At 53.1% G+C, this 19,351-nt stretch overlaps 2 protein-coding genes across 6 annotated transcripts in view; one reads left to right on the top strand and one right to left on the bottom strand.

The window, feature by feature from the left end:
- SGPL1 (sphingosine-1-phosphate lyase 1) overlaps positions 1–19,351 on the bottom strand; it is a 110,685-nt gene that overhangs the window by 81,374 nt on the left and 9,960 nt on the right. For 4 of the 5 annotated variants that reach the window (XM_057530638.1, XM_057530640.1, XM_057530637.1 and 1 more), the window contains 2 exons: positions 17,549–17,708; positions 15,870–15,927 (listed from right to left, as the gene is read on the bottom strand). The gene's annotated coding sequence lies outside the window, so the exon portion shown is untranslated. Of the gene's footprint in view, positions 1–15,869; positions 15,928–17,548; positions 17,712–19,351 lie in introns of those variants that run through there. The other variant, XM_028162967.2, reaches the window with a different exon arrangement.
- On the top strand, positions 1,370–13,116 carry TBATA (thymus, brain and testes associated). The gene is made up of 9 exons (XM_057530644.1): positions 1,370–1,416; positions 2,676–2,911; positions 4,861–5,016; positions 5,914–5,993; positions 7,159–7,332; positions 9,288–9,369; positions 10,180–10,324; positions 11,913–11,965; positions 13,031–13,116. The coding sequence occupies exons 1-9, from the start codon at positions 1,370–1,372 to the stop codon at positions 13,114–13,116; spliced, it is 1,059 nt and encodes a 352-aa protein (XP_057386627.1).

Below are 19,351 nucleotides of genomic sequence, written 5' to 3' on the forward strand. Positions count from 1 at the left end.
CCCTACAGCATCTAAGTGCTCTAGAGCCTAGCCCCCATCATTAAGGATGTCCAAACTTCCTTCAAAGGAAGCCCTGCCAACTGGTTTTCTCTTTAGGCAAAGATCAGGGGACTTTGAGTCAGGATGCCTGGCTCCTTGCTGTTTGATCTCAAAGTCTCTCCTCTTACCCGATCTCAGGTAGTGCTGTCCGCTCCCCTCCACCCTAACCTGATGGAAGGCTGGCCCTGGGGGAATCTCTGGGGTCCCTTGCAGATTCTATGACTCAGACGGTTAATTCTCAGAATGCACTGATTTCCTGCCTCAACCCCATCCTTGGCACCTGCAATCCCAGCACTATATATACAGATCCATAGATTTAGATTAATCACAATTCTTGGCTTTAACACCTATTATCTTTCATTCATGTCATCACCAGTAAATGCACTTCTCAAACCAACAACTAGAATACCACCACCAACACATCATATTTGCTCCTCTCCTCCCCCCTCTCCCCTTCCCATCTGCCCTCAGAAATAGCCTCTATCTGAATTTTGTGTTTAGCGTTTCATTGCTCTTTTTTCTTGTTTTATCACGTTTATGATAATTTTCCTTGCTTTTTGTTTGTTTCTTTTTTTTTAAATTTTGGTTGTGCAGGGTCTTAGTTGCAGCAGGCAGCCTCCTTAGTTTTAGCTTGCTGGCTCCTTAGTTGCAGCACGTGTACTCTTTAGTTGAGGCCGGTGGGCTCCTTAGTTGCGGTTCACTGGCTCCTTAGTTTCGGCATGCATACTCTTAGTTGCGGCATGCATGTGGGATCTAGTTCCCTGAACAGGGGTCGAACCCGCGTCCCCTGCATTGGAAGGTGGATTCTTAACCACTGCGCCACCAGGGAAGTCCTCTAATTTTGCTTGCTTTTGAACTTTATTTTTAAAAAGCATCTCAGGCTATATGGTCTCCTGCAACTTGCTTTCCTAGACTTAGCATCACATTTGTAAGATTCATCTGTGTTGTTGCGTGTAGCTGTGGTTTGTTCATTGTCGTTGCAATATAATGTTCAATCGTCTGAATGGACCACAGCATATTTATCTATTCTTCTGCCACTGGACATTTAGATTGTCACCAGGTTTTTGCTAATTTGAACAATGTTGGTTTGAATATTCTTACACATAGCCCCCTTTGCACATCTGCAAGAGTTTCTCTGGGGTATATTTCTGGGAGAGGAATTGCTGGTTGATATGGCATGCAAATGTTCAATTTTATAAGATACTGCCAATTTTTTCCCCTAAAATCTGTTCCGGTTTACACTCCTACTACCAGTCAACAAGAGTTCCTGTTATCCATCTTCAACACTAGTATTAAATTCACCGGTCCTTACTCTGTTAGAGGCCCTACAATGGCTACGGAAGTGAGGACCCAATTGGCAGAGCATCCACTGACGAGGTAAGGTCCCAAATGCCTTCCCTGCTGACCAAGGAGGTGGAGGGGGCCGGGTTGGGCGGAAGACAAAGGAACTCAACAAACTGAGGGTCCAAGTGGAGATCACCTTCCACTGCCATCAGCCAGGCCCCCAGTGGGTTCTGAGGCCTGAGTTAGCAAAGTCACAAGCAGGGCCCCTCCTAGGTAGGGAGAGAGTCACAGGCAGGGGGCAGGAGCACAGAAATTCCAGGGGTTTTCAGGGGCTGACTTCTTCTGTTAGTTGGGGGTAGGGGAGGCCAGCTAACAGTGACTTTCAGAGAAGGTTTGCTTTATTTCTTTAAGTCCCAGATCCCTTAGAGGCGAATCGAGGACAGAACAGGAAACTCAGGGGCCTGGTCAGCGAGATCTGCAGAGGGTCCCGGGGCAAAACGCCTTGCTTAGCATATCCAGAGTCCATCTATACTCCTCCAGAGGGACTCCCTTCAGCCAGGGCCACCGGAAGGGAAAGCAGACAGTGAGCAGGCAGGTGGTCCCACCAGGCCCCTGGCGGACAGCAGCCCACCTGTGGATCCTCGCTGGACCTACTCCATCTCCTCCTCCGGGGGCAGAAGCACAGCGTCCTCAGGAGAGGGAAGGGGTGCGGGTGGAGGACAGAGAACCTGAGATGCTTGTCTCCAGCGAAGCGAAGCAAGAGCTTGAGGCTTCCCTGCAGCGACGCAGCCCTGACAGCCGCCCTGTCACCTCTGCATCTCCCGGGAGGGGCCCCCCCGGGAAAAGGACTCGCTGGCCTAGTCTGGTCTTGGCGCCAGCTTTGGCTCCTGGACGCTGAGTCTGGGCCAAAACTGCCCCTGAGGGCAAGGGGGGAGGGTGACAGCCTATAGCTGGCTTCTCTTGGGCTGCCAACTGTTTGGCTTGGGGAGAGGCCCATGCTAGGGTCAGCCCCCTGGCCCTGGAGGTGTATATAATGTACCTTTGCTCCAGTCCAGGTATTTGGATGAGTAGGTGGGTCTATGGCTTCTCTTTCTGGCTTTAGAAATGGTTTCTGAGAGAAAACTGGGGTCCTGGCTCCCTGCTCAGGCATCTTAGGAAGACAGAAGGGTCCCTGGGGCCGGAGGGCATGGCTGGGAAAGGACCCTGGGGGAGGCTCAGCTTTGGTGTCACGGGGGTGGTGGTGAAGTCCTGGAAACCAGATTTCAGAGCATCTCAGGAATGGATTCTAATAAGCTCAGGTGGGCACCGCTGCCAGGGGGCTCCATTTGCTTCTCCCTGACCCTCTCCTTCAGTCCAAGGGCTGAGCCAAAACCTGAGAAGAAATCAGGGTGCAGGCCAAGGAGCCACGCGGACGGCGGGCCACAGAAAGAACTGATGATCCCAGGGATCGTGGATTTCAATCTGATCCGAGAGGCACTGAGGAGCTCCAAGCCCCAAACTCCCGGTGCCCACCGCTTCGGCCACCTCAGCCACCACTCCTTCTTCTCCCGGCACCACCCCCATCCCCAGCACGTGACCCACATCCAAGGTAGGGCTGGGGCAGGCCAGAGCCTGGCCGGAGGTGGGGACAGGGGAGGGCGTGCTGGAAAGGGAGGACCCAGCCCGCACTTGGCCGAGCCAAGACCCGACCTGAGGCAGGGGCAGGGTGCGGGGGTCCAAGGGCACACTGCCTAGCCCTACAGGATTTAAGTCATTGCCGATTCTCCCATTTTACAAATCAGAGAAAGGGATGAAGGTTCTCCTGCAGAGCTGCACTCTCTTCTCTAACTCAGGCCATTTCACCCACTCAGCTATTCATCCATCAAATATCTAATGAGTGTGAACTATGGGTCAAGCAGTTTTTTAGGTCCTGGGGTTATGATAGTGAGCGAGACAGACAGTCCCTGCCCTCACGGAGCCGACTCTTTGGTGGGGAAGAATAGGAAATAGATAAGGTGTCAGATGTGGTAAGTGCCAAGGCTATAGGGGGAGGCCTGACCAACGGCATGATATTTGAGCAAAGAATAAAGGAAGACAGGGCATGATCCATGTGGATCTCAGGGGGAAGAGTGTCCCAGGCAGAGGGAACAGCAAGGACAGAGGCCCTGAGGCGAGAGCATCCTGGCTCTGTTGGAGGAACAGCAAGGAAGTCAGTGAGGCTGGAGCAGAGTCAGGAGGGGGAGAAAGGAGATGCATCAGAGAGGCAGCCGGGCCCACATCGCGTGAGCCTTGGAGCTCACCGTGGTCACACTTAAGCCATCTCACTGAGTCAGATGGGAGCCACTGGAAGGTTGAGAGCAAAGAGGTAGCAGAAGGGATCTACTGGCCTTTGAATGGATGGTGGCTTGGACCGGGGAGGTAGCAGTGGAGGAGTTAGTGGCCCTGCTCTAGAGATATACAGAAGGTGAGGCCAATGGGATTTGCCGATCGATTCAAAACAGAGTACGAGAGGAGAGAGGAGGCAGCCTGACTCCCAGGTGTTTGGCCTGAGTAACTGGAAAACTGGAGTTGCACTGGCTGAGACAGAGGAGCCCACAGAAGGGGCCAGTGGAGGATGGGGAGGGTCAGGGGTTTGGTCTGGGACGTGGGAGATGCAACATGCGCAATGCCTCTTAGAAGTCCGAGGGGAGGTATCGAGTAGGCAGTCAGGTCCATTTGGGGCAGAGATGCCAATGTGAGAGCCACTCAGATGGGGGTGGTATTTGAAGTGGCCTGCTGGATGGGATCATCAGGGGACCACGTAGATGGGGAGGAGAACCTGGCATGAACCTGGGGACCCCAAGGCTAAGGGGTTGAGGAGAGGAAGAGGAAGCAGTAGTGGAGCGGCTGGTGAGCTAGGAGGACCCAGGAGAGTGAGGGGTCCTGGCACCAAAGGAAAGTGTTCGGGAAGACAGAGCGAGCACCCACAGTAAGTCCTAACCAGGCTGTTCCCCAAAGCTTAACTAACGATGCTATAACATCACACAAACCTTAGACCGGAGGGTCCTCACGTGTAAATGTCTCTTACCACCTCCAGGCTGCCGTGCACTCAGCCCTGCAAGCCTGACAGATGGCATGAAGTTTTATCCAGAGGGTCTCGCTCCCTGTGATTTGAGCCCAGGCCCCTCTTGTCACAAACTGTGGCTTAATGACCCCCGTCCCCACATCCTCTTCTTTAAGCTGCCTGACTCTGTGTGCTCACACCTGCACTTCACTGCCCTGTCACAGAACACCGAAAGGACCCCAGGACTAGGGTCTCAGGAAGCCTGGGTTCCTGCCTTACCTCTGCCTGACTCACTGCGTGACCCTGAGCACATCCTTTCGCTGCCGTTCTAAGTGTCCCCAGGGGTAAGGTCGCAGTGGTTACAGAGGCCCTCCCAGCTCTCGCCATCTCTGGGCTTGTGGTTACTGGAAGAAGTGGGCCCAGTGCTCCCCGCTGCTCACCAGCCTCCTCCCAGCCCCCCGGAGTTCTTGGGGTCCACTCAGGCCCCCCTTCCCACAGCCTCTAACCCTTCACAGATCTCACCGGGAAGCCTGTCTGTGTTGTCCGGGACGAGTTCTCTCTGGCCGCCTCACCTCAAGCCACACTCTTACCCCGCTCTCTGATCGGGATGCCCACCATCTCGGTCCCCATTGGAGACCCGCAGTCCAATCGGGATCCCTGGCTTTCTTCTGGTGGGTACTTGGGCCACAGCCCCTCTACCTTGGGGTTATACCTGTGCCTGGCTTGGGTGGGTGCCTGAGAAGGAAAGGGCCATTGCTCTTAGGTCAGTGGGGTCTGGTGGGGAACCCCACTGTTTTCCTTATTTCCTCGGGCAGCTGCATTTGCATTATTCCCCAACCCCAGGTCCTCAGAAATGCACCCCTGCTTGGCTTTGACGTGTCTGAGGAGTCACAACAAGCAGAGGACAAGCAGATTTGGGCAACAGTCATGTGACTTACAGCTCTAGCCAGGAACAGTATTGGAAATAACTGTATTTTGTAACCTGTGTGCTCAGGCACCAGCCAATCAGAACAATCAGCCATAGACAGTGTGTTGGGGGGCGGAGGGGGAGGGCAGCATTTCAGAGGCCTCTGCTCTGCCAAGCCTTACCCTTTCCCTTAAGGGCGGGGAGGATCCTGGGGAAGGGGCAGAGGGGCTTGGAAGGCTTGCTGCAGTGCTCGTTACCAACCTCGCCAGGAGTCACTCAGTATTTTAGTAACTGCCACAGCATATCGACTGAATCTCTGTCCTGGCTTTGGGCTCCTAACAGATGCAAAGCTAGACTAAATCACAGACATCTTGGTACATGTAGCCAAACGTTCTCCAGCATCTCCCAGTAAAGCCACAGGCTAGGACATCAATATCAGTAGCCACCATACCCACCAACCCACCAGCGGTGTGATTCCTACTCCTTCCCTCAAGGGCATCACCTCCCCTGTGAAACTACCCCTCCCTTTAAGATGCAGGGCAGGAAGACGGGGAGGAGAGGAGACCCTTCCACCTACAGTCCTCCCCACACCCAGTGTACAGGGAGGGCAAGGAGGAGAGCCCCAGATATCAGTTGGCCGGATCTTGTCCCCTCCTTCCAGAGGCCTGGAAGAAGGAGTTGAAAGACCTGGCTTCCCGGGTGGCCATGTTCACCAAGGAGAATCAGCTGAAGAGCAAGGAGGTGGGTGCAGAACAAAGCAGCTGTCTGAGAAGAGATGAAATGGACTCACTCCTTTGTAACTAAATCCCTCCCACGTGGCTTCCAGCAGATCAGCGCAGAGCGAGCCTTCCTGAGAGGCACTACTGTTGGCACAGGGGAAGGGGCCCATGAATTCAACCCAAGGGAGAGGGTCCCAGTGAGGGTTCAGAGGACAGAACATACCAGGTGGAGAAATCCAAGAAGGGCTCATAGTTTAGAAGCGGATGGGGAGAGGCGTACCTAGTGGAGGCGTACAGCATAAAGGCTCACAAGCTGGAAAATGCAGGGCATCTTTAGAGACCAGAGGGCTGAAGAACAGGGTACAAGTGGGCAGCAGTGAGGGAGAAGGTGGGAGAAGGGCTGACTTTGGACATAGGCAAGATCAGCTTGTTTCTCATTTCTGAACTTAGTTTCGTGTCTAATCTGAGAAGGGGTGGAAAATCCCTGAAGAATTTCAGACAGAACGGGGGTGGCCTCCTGGGTGCTATTTGCTGATAAACCAGTAAGGAGAAGTGGGAGGCAGCTTGAAAGTGGTTGAAATTGGTCCTAGGACAGGCCCAGCTCTTTGTGGCTGAGTCTAGTCCTGCCCTCGTCTTGGGCAACAGAGTTCTCATCCCTGCTCTGCAGCTAACTCGCTGTGACACTCAGGGCAACTCAGCTAAGCTGTCTGGGTCTCAGTTTTCTTATCTTTAAAATGGGGAGAAGGATACTACCAGTCTTAACTGGAGTTCCAGGGGCAGGAGGTCCTAGGCCTTGTGCCCACAGGCCTGGCTCAGGAAGGTTTCCCAGGGCAAAGAAAGGATGGCAAGCTGTGGGGGACAGTATCCTACACCAAGGCAGGATACTGTTTTCAAATCTCTGATGGGCTGGGCGGAAGGGCATGGGGAAGGCCTACCCAGGAAGAAGTACAAGGACCACCCGAGAGCCACGGGGGGGCAGCCAACATTCAATGAAATTCCAGCAGGAAGAGCAATAGCTATAATGGAAGGGCCGCCCCACTGGCAGGAGGGGTCTAGGACAGGGTCGGGCTGGCCTGGTTGATCTCCTGGGTCCCTGGCCTCCTCCTCTTCTTTTCCCCCTTGTCCCCTCTGCTTTCTCCGCTTTCTCCCTCTCTGCCTAGAGTCTCTGGCCGCTTTCTTCCCAGCAGAAGCAGGAGCCTCAGCGGGAGCAGGGGGCAAAGTACTCAGCAGAGACTGGGAGGCTCATCCCTGCTCCCACCCGGGCCACGGCCCGCCGCCACTCCCGCCAGGGCGCACGAAACCGCCCTGCGAGCAGAGATGGAGGAGACCAGACCTTCATCCTGCAGGATCAGGAGCTGCTGGTGAGGCGCTGGGAAGGTTGGGGGCTGTGGACCCTACAGAGGCCCTAGTCTGAGGGCAGAGAACACGGTGGTACCTGCTCCCAGGCTCACAGGGATCCGACTAGGACCCTTGCAAACTGCTTTCAAGCCTGGCTTCTCCCAGGGAGCCTTGCGCCCGAGACCATAAGGCTCGAAAACCCCAGACCTGGGAGTCAGGAGCCTGGATTCCAATCCCCAGCTGCCTCTAGCTTTCTGTGTGAGCCTTTCCCTCTCTAAGTCCTTTTCCCTCTCGGGACCTTAGTTCCATGATTTAGCCAAACTGGGAGCACGGACTCGTTGTCACGAGGTCTGGTCCAGCTGTGGCACCTGACGTGTTAGTGAAGGGGGCCACGGCGGTGGAACGAGAAGCCCGGAGGTGGAGGCCCTGCCTGGCGTGTCCTCACCACGCCCAGCCTGCTGCCCCCCGCAGCCTGCAAGGCTGGTTGCAGCCACCTCCCCACACCCTGGAGCTGTCTGGTCTGTGCTGCAGTGAAGCATAAAGCCCCCTCCTCCTCCTCCATGTTCGAGTGTCCCATGGTGGCCTGAGAGGCACGCGGGAGTCGTGCTGGTGGGCGAGGCAGTGAGTCTCTGTTCAAAGGCGCACACGTTCTCCAGGAGAGGCCAGACCATGACAGCATCCTGACACCTTCCCTGTGACCGGTGCTTTAAAGCACGCAGTCCCCTTGGAGCCTTACGACAGTTCAGGGAATAGATAGAGCAGACAGGACCCCATTCCACAGATGGGGAGGCTGAGGCCCTGCCGGGTGACAGCCCATGGCCCAGGTCCCCGGAGAGGGAGCAGTATGGCAGGGGCTAGAACACAGTGCTTTCTCCACCGTAGGGCAGCCTCACCTTCCCTGGAAGTAGGTTCTCGGGTCCTGTGGGGAGGGGCACAGGGCAGGTAAGTTGGATGCGGAGAATGGAGAGGGACCCCGGGCAGCTGGGGGCGGGGGTCACCTCAGGGGGCGGGTACCCGGGGGTGAGGGTGGGCAGCCGAGCAGTCGCAGGGCTGGGGAGAGGCCCGGCCCAGTTCCCGCTCTGCCAGGGATGACGCAGACCTGCTGGGCACTGACAGCGCCCCTCTGGTCCTGGGGAGACTGACCACCAAGCGCTGAGGGAACCCCACTTTCCTAGGACTCCGGGGGCTCCGCCTACCCCTGTGGGCCCCAGCTCCACATAGGCACAGCCGCCAGCAGCAGCCTGGCCAAGGGAGCCCCCATAGCCCTTCTAAGACAGAGCTGGATCTCTTGCCGATGATCCCTGACTGGAGGACGCCGTGGGGAAAGGGCCGCGAAGTAGCAAAGATGCCGGAGGCTGAGAAGGCGGCTGGGAGCGAAGAGCGCACGGCTCTGGGCGGGAAGGAGCCCCCGGCCGAGCAGGGCACAGAACCAGCTGACTCCGGCCCTCAGGCCGCCCACGGGGATCACCCCGCCTCTTTGCTAACATCTCCAATCTCTGAACTTGGGAACTTCAGGGAGGGGACGCCCATGGGGTCCCTGAAATCCCCACACCAAGGACCCAAGCGTTCGGGACTCGGTGCGTCTCTGAGGCGCTGACGGGCCAGCCCTGACCTTGCCTTCCCAGTGAGGGACTTTGGGGTACAACCAGCCCAAGTAGGGCTCAGGATGAGGGGTCCAAGTGTCTGATTCTGAGGCTTCGTTCTGCCACAACAGCTCTGCGAGGTGTCCTCCTCTCTCGAGGCCTCAGATGCCTCATCTGCCCAGTAGGGAGGTTAAGAATCTTCCTCCAGGGCTGCAGGCAGAGAAAGCTTTCTACAAAGTGTAAAGTCCCATGCGGAGGGGAGGCAGGGACCATCGTGGGGACCCGTCTAGCCAAGCAAGGGCTCTGGGAGACCACTTCGCGGGGGAGGCAGCTGTGCAGCCCGCTACAACATGCCGTCCGGCCACGCTGACCCACGCCTGTCCTCCTGCCCACAGATCCTGGAGCTGCTTTCGCAAATCCTGCAAACAGACTCCTTGAATGCTATCCAGTTCTGGCTACTCTACGCGCCCCCCAAGGGTGAGGACACAGTCCCGGGCCCAGAACCTCGTCTGAGTGGAGACCGCTGAGGGCTGTGTCCGCTGTTTCTGCAGGACTCAGATGTCACTCGGCTCCCACCCCAGGGCCTTACACGGGGGCCTCTCCTCCTTTTTGGAGCCCCAAACTAATCTCTTCCAGCTAGACAACGTCACTGCTCCCTCCTCCACATTCCTCAGCAGGGTTTCCACGACCCTGCTCCTTAGCGGGGACCCCCTCCTCCACACTGACCGCAGGCCTCGGCCCCTGGGAGGGAGACATTCAAAGACCATACGTAGCAGACACAGCCTTTAATCCACCACTGTGGGAAACACACATGCACAGAGATGCAAATGCACGTACATAAGAGCACACACACATGTGCACGTGAACACGTAAATGGACGTACACATACTCACTGGGGCAGTAGGTGGAGGGGGTATCTAAGTGGGAGGGTGAGGAGTGATGAGAGCCAGAGAGCCGATTGGACGGGAGAGTGGAGGAGGAGGAGGGGGAGGAGGGTGGGTCCCCAGCAGGCTTCCCAGGGGGCCAGGGGGTGTGGTGGCAGGTGGACCAAGAACCAGGTACACTCGAGAGAGGTGTGGAAGGCCGAGGCACGCTGCACACACAGGGGCCAGAGAAGTGTGGCCTTCCCCACGGGCCCCCGAGGACAGAACGTGAGATGGTTAGAGAGAGCCGTCTGGGCCCATTGGGCAGAAGAGCTGGAGGCCCTGCTCCCTGCCTGTCCCACCAAGCGGCAGGATGGGGGCCGAGGTCTTGCCCCTGAGGATTCTCCCCCGCCTGTGTTTACAGAGAAAGACATGGCACTAGGCCTCCTGCAGACAGCAGTGGCTCAGCTCCTTCCCCAGCCCCTAGTCTCCATCCCAGCAGAAAAACTCCTGAACCAGCTCCAGGAAATTCAAGAACCACTTCAAGAGAGGCAACAGCTACCCTACAGGTGGGCTTCGCACCCCTCAGCTGCCCCTCTCCTCTCTAACATTCAGCCACCTGTCCTCCCAGGTGAGGCCAGTGGAGGCCAGAGGAGGGAGCCCGGTGCTGGCCAGAGCCTGGGCTGCCTAAGCCTGTCCTGGAGGAAGAGGCCCATGCTCTCCCCCAGACCCCCCCAGTCCTACCTATGCGGCTTGAAAGCTTACTCTGCCAGACCAGACTCCAGGGGCCAGCTGTGGGGACGCTAAGGGGGTGACCTGTGTCAGTTGTCGCAAGACAGGGCTGGGTAAGCCACATCTAGCTCTCCAGGAGCTCTTGGTCTTTGGGAGGACACAAGCAGAGAAGGAACGGTGACACAAGGCAGGCAGAAGTACCTTTATGCCGGTATTAAGTCCTCTGGATGGCTGGAGAGAAGGATTAATGATGAGCTGGGGAAAGGGAAGATGAGGGAAGTCCACACACAGCAGGGGAGTGGGGCCTGAGTGTCAGCCATGGGACCAGCAATCCTGAGTGCCCACTATGTTTGCCTGACACCGCTGGGTGTTTAACACATTTCTAGTCCATACAGCCACCCACGGAGGCAGTATTACCTCCATTTTACAGATGAGAAAACTGAGGCTCAGGAACAGTTGAATGACAGCCCAAAATCACGCAGCTGGGCAGCAGAAAAGCTGGGGTTCAAACTTAGGCTTATCTGACTTCCAAGCCCAGCAGCGCTCAGATTCACCAGGGAGCTTATTGAAAAGGCAGATGCCTAGAGATTGTCACTCAGTAGGATGGGGGTGAACACGGAGATGTGTATTTCCAACAGCCCTAAGTATGTCTGAAAGCGCCTGGGGACACTGCTGGGATGGATAGGATTTGAACAAGCAAATGAGAGGGTGGGGAAAGTCAGGAGTGGAAGTCAGAAATGGGAAGCGTTAGGGAATGTTAAATCTGGGAGTGGCTGGAGCGCAGGTGGGCGAATTGGTGAGAAGGGGGCGGCATGCTGTGCTGGCTTGGATGTGCTGAAGGTGTGGGTGCTTGCTCTGGCCCTGGACTCGGTTTTCTTTTCCACTTTGAGACCAGGGGTGGCACAGTGGTAAGGCAGCTTCACTGTGACCTTAGGCAAGCCACCTGCCATCTGTGAGCCTCTGTTTCACCTTCTCAAAACCCCCTCTCCCGGAATCATAGGGAGGAAAAATTACATCGGGTGCATCCAAAGGCTTGCTGAGTGCAAAGCCAATACAAGATATGAATGTTATCCATGCTCATCAGTATTTCATTAGGGAAGCAGGGTTTCTGTCTTCTCCACTCACACAGGAAGGCTTCCCATCTGCAGGGAAGCAGCAGGCCAAGGGAGGGCAGGTGCAGTGGCCTCCCTACAGCTCCCTACAGAAGGGCCTTGGTTCCCTGTGGCCACAGCGGGTGATGGGGTCACAGTTGTTGGGGTCCTGCTTGGGGTGGGGCCATCCCTGGACAGACACCTGCTGGCTCTCAGGAGGGGAGGCTCTTGCCTCTCCCTGGGGCACCTTCCCCACCTCCCTGCCCACCCTGCCACTCGGCTGTCTGCACGGCTCCAGCCTGACCTTCCCAGCCTCTCCTTGTGTTGGTTTTAGCCAATCCCTGAAGAAGACGAAGACACCACCTCTATCAAAAAGCGAAAAACCAGGTAAGAGTCCACATAGCAGGTCACTGGGGGCTCACAGAGGCTCACCATGGCTAGATTCCTCAGGGGGTACAAGGACCCCCCCCCGGAGATGGGGCCCTGCCCAAAGAAGCGGCTCATTTCATCCATCCATCCATCCATCCATCCATCCACTCATTCGTCCAGCAGATCCTTAATTAGTACCTAAGCACTAGCTTCTGGGGTCACTGGGGGAGAATTCGGAGACGAGTTCCTGCTGCCGCGGAGCTTCATCCTAGGGAGAGGAGTGCAGACCACAAAGACACCTGAGGCAGACGGGTGCCCTAAGGAAAATGACAGGGCGATGGCAGAATCAGGAGGACAGGCAGGGTGGGGAGAGGGCCGCTTGAGCCGAAAGGCAGGAAGGATCCAGCCGTCTCTGGGTCAAGGGAGAGCCTGCGAGCAGGGCTTCCACCTGCCAGCTGTGTTGGTGAAAGGGCAGGCAGGCCAGGGTGGCCGGAGCCTTGTGGGTTGGGGACGGTGGTAAGAAATGAGATCGGTGGGCAGAGCCGGCCTGTGGGAAAGGCCAGGCATGTGGTCTCATAAAGAGGGCGTGGTGTTCACTGGAGGGTTATCAGCAGGGTGTGGTGGGACCCCTCTGGCTGCTGTGTAGAGAATGGACTGTGGGGTTCCAGAGGGGATGAGGGAGACCAGGGAGGACGGGGTACCTTAGACCAGAGCGGGGGCGGTGGGGGAGGGGAAGGAAGGTTGGAGGGGAGAGGAGAGGACAGGTATTCTCGATGTACACTGTTCTGCCCCACTAGACTGTAAAGGGTCCTGTGTGCCGGGCAGCATGTCTGACACAGAGTAGGTACTGCTCAGACATCTGTGACCTGGATGTAGAAGAGGGTGGTGAGGCTGGGGGAGGGGAGTCAACCCCTCCCAGGTTGCCAGGAGGGCCCGAGCAGAAGCCTGGCCTGACCCAGGCACGCACACATCCACCAGGGCCTGGCGGGGAGAAGGGGTCTCCCCAGATCTCCTGGGCAGCTCCCAGGTAGGGGCCTGGCCCCTCACGCTCTCCTGCCTGCTGTGTTCCCGTCCCCCTCCCAGAGAACATAGGGAAATCACAAGTTCTTCGCGTGTACTCCAGCCAGAACCCAGAAGAGAAGGCAGCAAAGCCAAAGGCAGAGGGCTGAGGAGTCCGCGCCACTTTGCCCACCTTGCTCAAGAAGAGCCCCTGAGTTCAAAGATTCGGCCCGCACCTCCTCAACAGCAATACCGGTTTTCCTATCACGTGGAGCCTATTAAAATACTGTCTTCCCCTTAAGAGGACAGTTCTGCTCTCCTACCAGGAGGTCTGTGCTTGGGTAGTTTGCTCCAGGAGGGGGAATGAGCTGTACCAAACCATCCCGACTCCCTTGGAGAAAGCCTCCCCACGTGGGGCTTCCCTGGTTCTGTTAGGTTCCAGAGAACTGAAGGGCAGGTCGTAGCTGGGGCTCTGCTCATCCCTGAGCCAAGTCTCACAGGGTTCTGGGCAGATTAGAGCAGAGGTTGGGAACTCGCCACTTTACAATACCGATCCATACCAATTATTGAGTTCCTACCAGGCACTGAGGCAGGACTTAGGTACTAGCTAATTCACACAGAACACTATGTGAATTGCTGTACGTGTTTTATATATGGTACTATGTTTGATGTTCCCCAAAGCTCTATGAGGTAGAGAATCACTCCCATTTTATAGATGAATAAACTGAGTGAGGCTCAGAAAGGTGAATGAGCTTGTCCAAGGCCGCACAGTAAGTGACGACCAGGATCCAAACGCAACATGTCTGGATCTAGAATCCCTGCTCCTATCTGCTGCACTCTGCTGCCTCGCGAACAGTAACCCTCACCGAAAGTTGCGGTTACATTCCTGAAGAGCATATGGTTAGGAAAATGGTGTTTGGCAAGATCAAGAAGGAAAGGGACATTATACAAATGTGACCCAGATGCAGCTGGGGTGTCTCTATCCTTTAAGATATAGAGAAGATGGCTTTGACCCTCTGGGAAGTCCAATATCTTCCTTGAGATTTCTGCAAATTGCTTGCGATGGGGTGGGGAGGTCGGCATTGAGTATTTACAATTTCACGGTCACCTATGGCTCTGAGCTCCTACTTCTATTGACTTAGTTCAGTCCACGGATTGAGGCTCCATTCTGTACTTCCAGCACTGCCCCCATTCCCCCACGTCAATTCATATGACCCCATTCACACAAAACTTGTGCATGGCAGGCTTCAATCAAGATCAGGGGCTGGATGGGGATTTTCTGTGAACCCAGCAAACAGCTTCATGGTCAATATTAGATCACCTTGTTTTTAAAAGTCCTTGGCCACTCTTCCACTGGGGATGTTTCCCTGGTGGCAGCATCACATATAACAACTATGCCCTGGGGCTTCCCCGGTGGCGCAGTGGTTGAGAATCCACCTGCCAATGCAGGGGACACGGGTTCGATCCCTGGTCCGGGAAGATCCCACATGCCGCGGAGCAACTAAGCTCATGTGCCACAACTACTGAGCCTGTGCTCTAGAGCCCATGAGCCACAACTACTGAGCCCACGTACCACAACTACTGAAGCCCGCACGCCTAGAGCCCGTGCTCCGCAACGAGAGAAGCCACTGCAACGAGAAGCCCGCGCACTGCAACGAAGAGTAGCCCCCGCTCGCCGCAACTAGAGAAAGCCCGCGCGCAGCAACGAAGACCCAACGCAGCCAAAAATAAATTAATTAAATAAATAAATTTATAAAAAAACAAAAACAAAAACAACTATGCCCTGGGAATTCCCTGGCGGTCCAGTGGTTAGGGCTCCGCGCTTCCACTGCAGGGGGCACAGGTTAGATCCCTGGTCAGGGAACTAAGACCCCGCATGCCGCATGGTGTGGTCAAAAAACCCAAAAAAAACAAAACAAAACAAAAACCTATGCCCCTTGCCATCTCACTGAATTTCTCCTGCCCTGTCCTCAACCCTGCCACCAGTTTGCCCCCAGAAAGCCCACACTATTTTTATTTTTTCCAATTTTTTTCTTGTAAAATATACATAACACAAAACTAACCATTTAAACCACTTTGAAGTGTAAACATCAGTGTCATTAACTACATTCACATTGTGTGCAACTATTACCACCATGCATCTCCAGAACTCTTTTCATTTTGCAAAGCTGAAACTCTGAAACCCATTGATAATTTCCCATTGCCGCCTCTTCCCAGTCCCTGGCATTCCACTTTCTGTCTCTGAATCTGACAACTCTAGGTCCACCATATTAGTGGAATCATATAGTCTTATGCATTATCCTTCTGTATCTGGCTTACGTCACTTAGCATGATGTCCTCAAGGCTCATCCATGTTGTAGCATGTCTCAGAATGTCCTTGCACATTTACTTTTTTAATCGATGCAGCAGTTCAGCTCCTTCAGCCTCTGTTCCCAAACACTCCAGCTCCACCTTGCCCTGTCTAACCTCATTTAGGGGCTGAGCTGAACAGAAGGACTGGTCATGGAATAGGGTCCTTGCCCCTTGGCAGTTGTGGTTACAAGAGTATATCCCTACTCCATCATGAGTAATTTTTTTGAAATCCAGACAGTGAAAAATGCTAAAAGCTATCTGTTTCCAAAATATATCATACTTCTTGGCACAAAAGCCCTGGGTCCTTGGGTAATCCTTCTACCCCTCCTCTAATTTTTCAGGAAAACTTGCCATGTTAATACCTGCCCCTGCAGATTCTCATACTTTTCTTATTCTCTGGAGCGTACCTCTCTTTTAAGTTTCTTAGCCCATCCTTCAAATCTATTTATTTTGCTTTCTCTACCTCGTGTTTCCTTTTGCAACTCCCTGCAAAATGCTTGTGTCACTGCCTGGCTTTTGTACCCATTGTCACTGCATTGAAAGACAAGATGTTTCAGGCCTGGCTTCTTACCTGTGTATTTTGAGGGTAGACTGTGAACAGATGAGATCTTTCTCAGCAGCTCTGCAGTCTGTTAGGAGAAAGATAAGGGGACTGAGTTGAATCATGTGCACATAGAAACACTGTGGAAATAAACATGTGCTATGCAAATAGGAATGGGAAACTACCATATTGCAAAAACACAGATGGCTAACCTATGGTTGCATGGGATGATCTGACCTCATTCAATGCTCACAGCCACCCGTAAAGTAGGTTTTATAGGTGGAAAACCCAAGGCTCAGAGCAGAAGCAACATCAAAATTTACACAGCCAATCAGCAGTGGATTCAAACTCAAGGCTGTGGGCTCCTCTGTCAGTGCCCTTTGCTTTCTGCCAGCTGCCATCTTGCAGGATCACCCCAAGTCCCACTTGTCTCCAGACAGAGAAGTGGACCCTTCTCTCACTTCCAGCCACTTCACCCTCTCTTCCTTCTGGTTCCTCTTCTTCCATCTCTTAGATATGGAGTTCGGCAGGGTTTGCTGTGACTCCTTGGCCCTCTTTAAAGTCCTCCAACAGGCCTGCATCCTTTCTCCATGTTTTAAGGGAGTCACTGCTGAACCCCAGGGGGACAGCCAGCTGGGAGAATGGGAAGGTTCCAGACATCTCACAAAGCACTGGCCAGAGTTGTCACTGGCCTTCCTGGAAATGCAAGTGGTGTCAGGGCTGCCTTCTTCGTCACCTGCACAGGGCCATCTTGACCTCAGATCCTGTGCAGGTTGGAGGCCGGGCTGGTTACTGGGCTGTGGCCTGTAAGCTCTGCTTGGCTTTGCAGAGCTTCGGTGCCCTGCTTAGCAGCACTCCCTGTCTGGGCCCCCTTTTGGGCATCAAGGTGACTTCTGCTGGGTGTCAGGACCCCATGACCACTCCTGGGTCACTTCTAAATTTTCCTTGGCTCAGGCCCTGGAATTTCTCTTCTCACTACCCTCTGCTTCTCTGCCTGCCTGAAGCATGAGGACAGATTTTCCCTTCCAATCTTCTCTCCTATGGCTCTAGGTTCTCCCTGGGCTCCAGTCTCCTTAGGCACTGTGAAAGCCATTGTTGGGTTTGCCCAGTTGCCCCCACCCCCTTCCAGGTGGGCCTGAAACTTAGCTCCATCCAACCAGAGTGCCCCATTCCTGGGCACAGTGAAGGATTGGATAAGCATGTGACCCAAACCAGGCCAACCACAGTCCACCCTTGGGATTGTTTTGTTGGCTGGGAAGGAACGTTGGCTTTTGAGATGACGCCATCATCGGTCATCATTGCTCCAAGAGACAAAGCTGTGGATCCAGTCACACCTGATGGTCCTGATTCTTCCCCATCCTTCCCCATTATATGAGACAATAAAATTATTTCTTAATCGAATTGTTGATTTTTATGCACTTTTAACATAAAGCTTACTATTTTACCCATTGTTAAGCATACAGTTCAGTGATATTAAATACATGCATATTGTTGGGCTACCATCACCACCATCCATCCATAGAACCCTTTTCATCTTGCAGAACTGAAACTCTATACCCATTAAACCATAACTCCCCATTCCCTCCTGCCCCCAGCCCCTGGCAACCACCCTTCTACTTTCTGTCTCTATGGATTTGACTGTTCTAGGTACATCATACAAGTAGAATCATACAATATTTGTCATTTTGTGACTAGCTTACTTCACTTACCATAGAGTCCTCAAGATTCATCCATGTTGTAGCATGTGCCAGAATTTTCTTCCTTTTTTAGGCTGAATATTCCCTTGTATGTATATACTCCATTTTGTTTATCCATTCATCCATCGATGAACATTTGGGTTGTTTTGCTTTTTGGCTGTTGTGGATAATGCTGCTAGGAACATGAGTGTACAGAAGAAGTTGATTTTTATGTCTCATGTGGCCAAAGGGATCCTGGGTAATCTAAGGTCACATAGCTAGTAAGCAGAGGCTCCAGAACTAGAATACAGCCTCATCAGACTTCAGAGCCACTGACAAGAGCCCTTGGTTCCCAAACTTGAACCATTCTCATACCCCCATCATGAATATGTTACAACTGTTCACCACCTGTACTATTCCTTCATATTTCTTTAAATTTACCTTTTTAATTTTTTTCATTTAACTATAGTTTTGACCTCAGCGATAATATCCCTGGCATCATGGTTTTGAGGTGTTATTTATAAAAGTTTCTCATACACACAAAAATAAATAGAAATAGAAATGTTTAAAATGTTAATGTTCCTCCATGTGCCCCCTAAGTTCAACTTGTACCACCAGAGTACACTTTCCACACCTTGGGAAACGTTGACTAGAACACATAGCAGTTTGAAGATGAGAGAACCACGCTTGGGACCCTTGGCTAAAGGACACACGTGGGGTCAGCTTCTCCATGCCCAGTTTGCTGGCTCAACAATCACCCCACTGACCGCCCTCCACTTGATGGGTGAGACGAGAATAGGCTGGCGACCCATTTTCAGCAAAGGCAGGGAAAGGTTGTACCCTCCCTTTTGGAGCCTTAGGAGCCCACTGTTGGGACGTCCCTCAGAAGCTCTCAAGCCCCCTTCCCAGCCCATGGCAAACCCTCATTGTAGCACCCATGACATGGCGTCCAAATTCAGGTTGGACAAGGACGGTAACAGAGATCCCACCACCTTTCCTGACTGCTCAAACCTTAGTTCTGTCCCCAGAGCCACAAAGATCAGGTCTTTCCTTCTTCCTCTGGCTTTTTAATTTTGCCCTTGTCAGAACTCTTTTATGTCTCAAACCACGCCTCCTTTCAAATATTTATACCTTAAAAAAAAATTTTTTTTGGTCTGATTGCATTAGCTAATACTTCCAGAGAATAATGTTAATTAATAACTATGATAGTGGGCATTTTAATATTATTTAATGAGAATGCCTTTCATTTTTCACCATTGAGCATGAGTTGACTTTGTTTACATATCAAATATATATAAACTGAAATATTCACATATTCGTAAAGTTAGGTCAAGAAGTATCCTTCAACTCTTACGTGTTTAATCCACGCTGGAACCTTATGAGGTAGATACTACTGTTAATGACAATTTTACAGATAAGGAGCTGGAAAAAAAGAAGTAACTTGCTCAAGGTCGTATAAGCAATAGGAAACCGATTCAGGATTCAAATCTTGCAGCTTGAATGGGCAGAGCCCATTCTCTTAACCCCATTCTAACTCCCCATAATAACTCCATGTGGTAGATATTAGCACAATTTTATAGACGAGAATTCAGAAGAGAGGTTAAGTGGTTCGTCCAAGGTCAAACAGCTGACAAGTACTTCCTTCTCACAGGTTAACAGGGTGGTCTTAGAGTTTATCTCTACTGCACATTGGCTTAATTTCTTCTGCGTGCTGTGTGATTTTTTTTTTCTCAAATCTGTCTTCCATTACACTGTCTTGTGTTTCTATCATGTCAGCTATACCCTTGATATTATTCTACTACATTCATTAACTCTGCAGTGGTATTATTCTTGTCC

The sequence above is a fragment of the Balaenoptera acutorostrata genome, chromosome 16 (assembly GCF_949987535.1).
Source record: "Balaenoptera acutorostrata chromosome 16, mBalAcu1.1, whole genome shotgun sequence".
In the NCBI taxonomy this organism is placed as follows: Eukaryota; Metazoa; Chordata; class Mammalia; order Artiodactyla; family Balaenopteridae; genus Balaenoptera; species Balaenoptera acutorostrata.

Coding starts and splice junctions, on each gene's coding strand:
- TBATA (XM_057530644.1), top strand. CDS start 1,370: ATGGCTACGGAAGTGAGGACCCAATTGGCAGAGCATCCACTGACGAG. Junction 1,417..2,675: donor GCAGAGCATCCACTGACGAG/GTAAGGTCCCAA, acceptor CCTCTCCTTCAG/TCCAAGGGCTGAGCCAAAAC. Junction 5,017..5,913: donor GGATCCCTGGCTTTCTTCTG/GTGGGTACTTGG, acceptor CCCTCCTTCCAG/AGGCCTGGAAGAAGGAGTTG.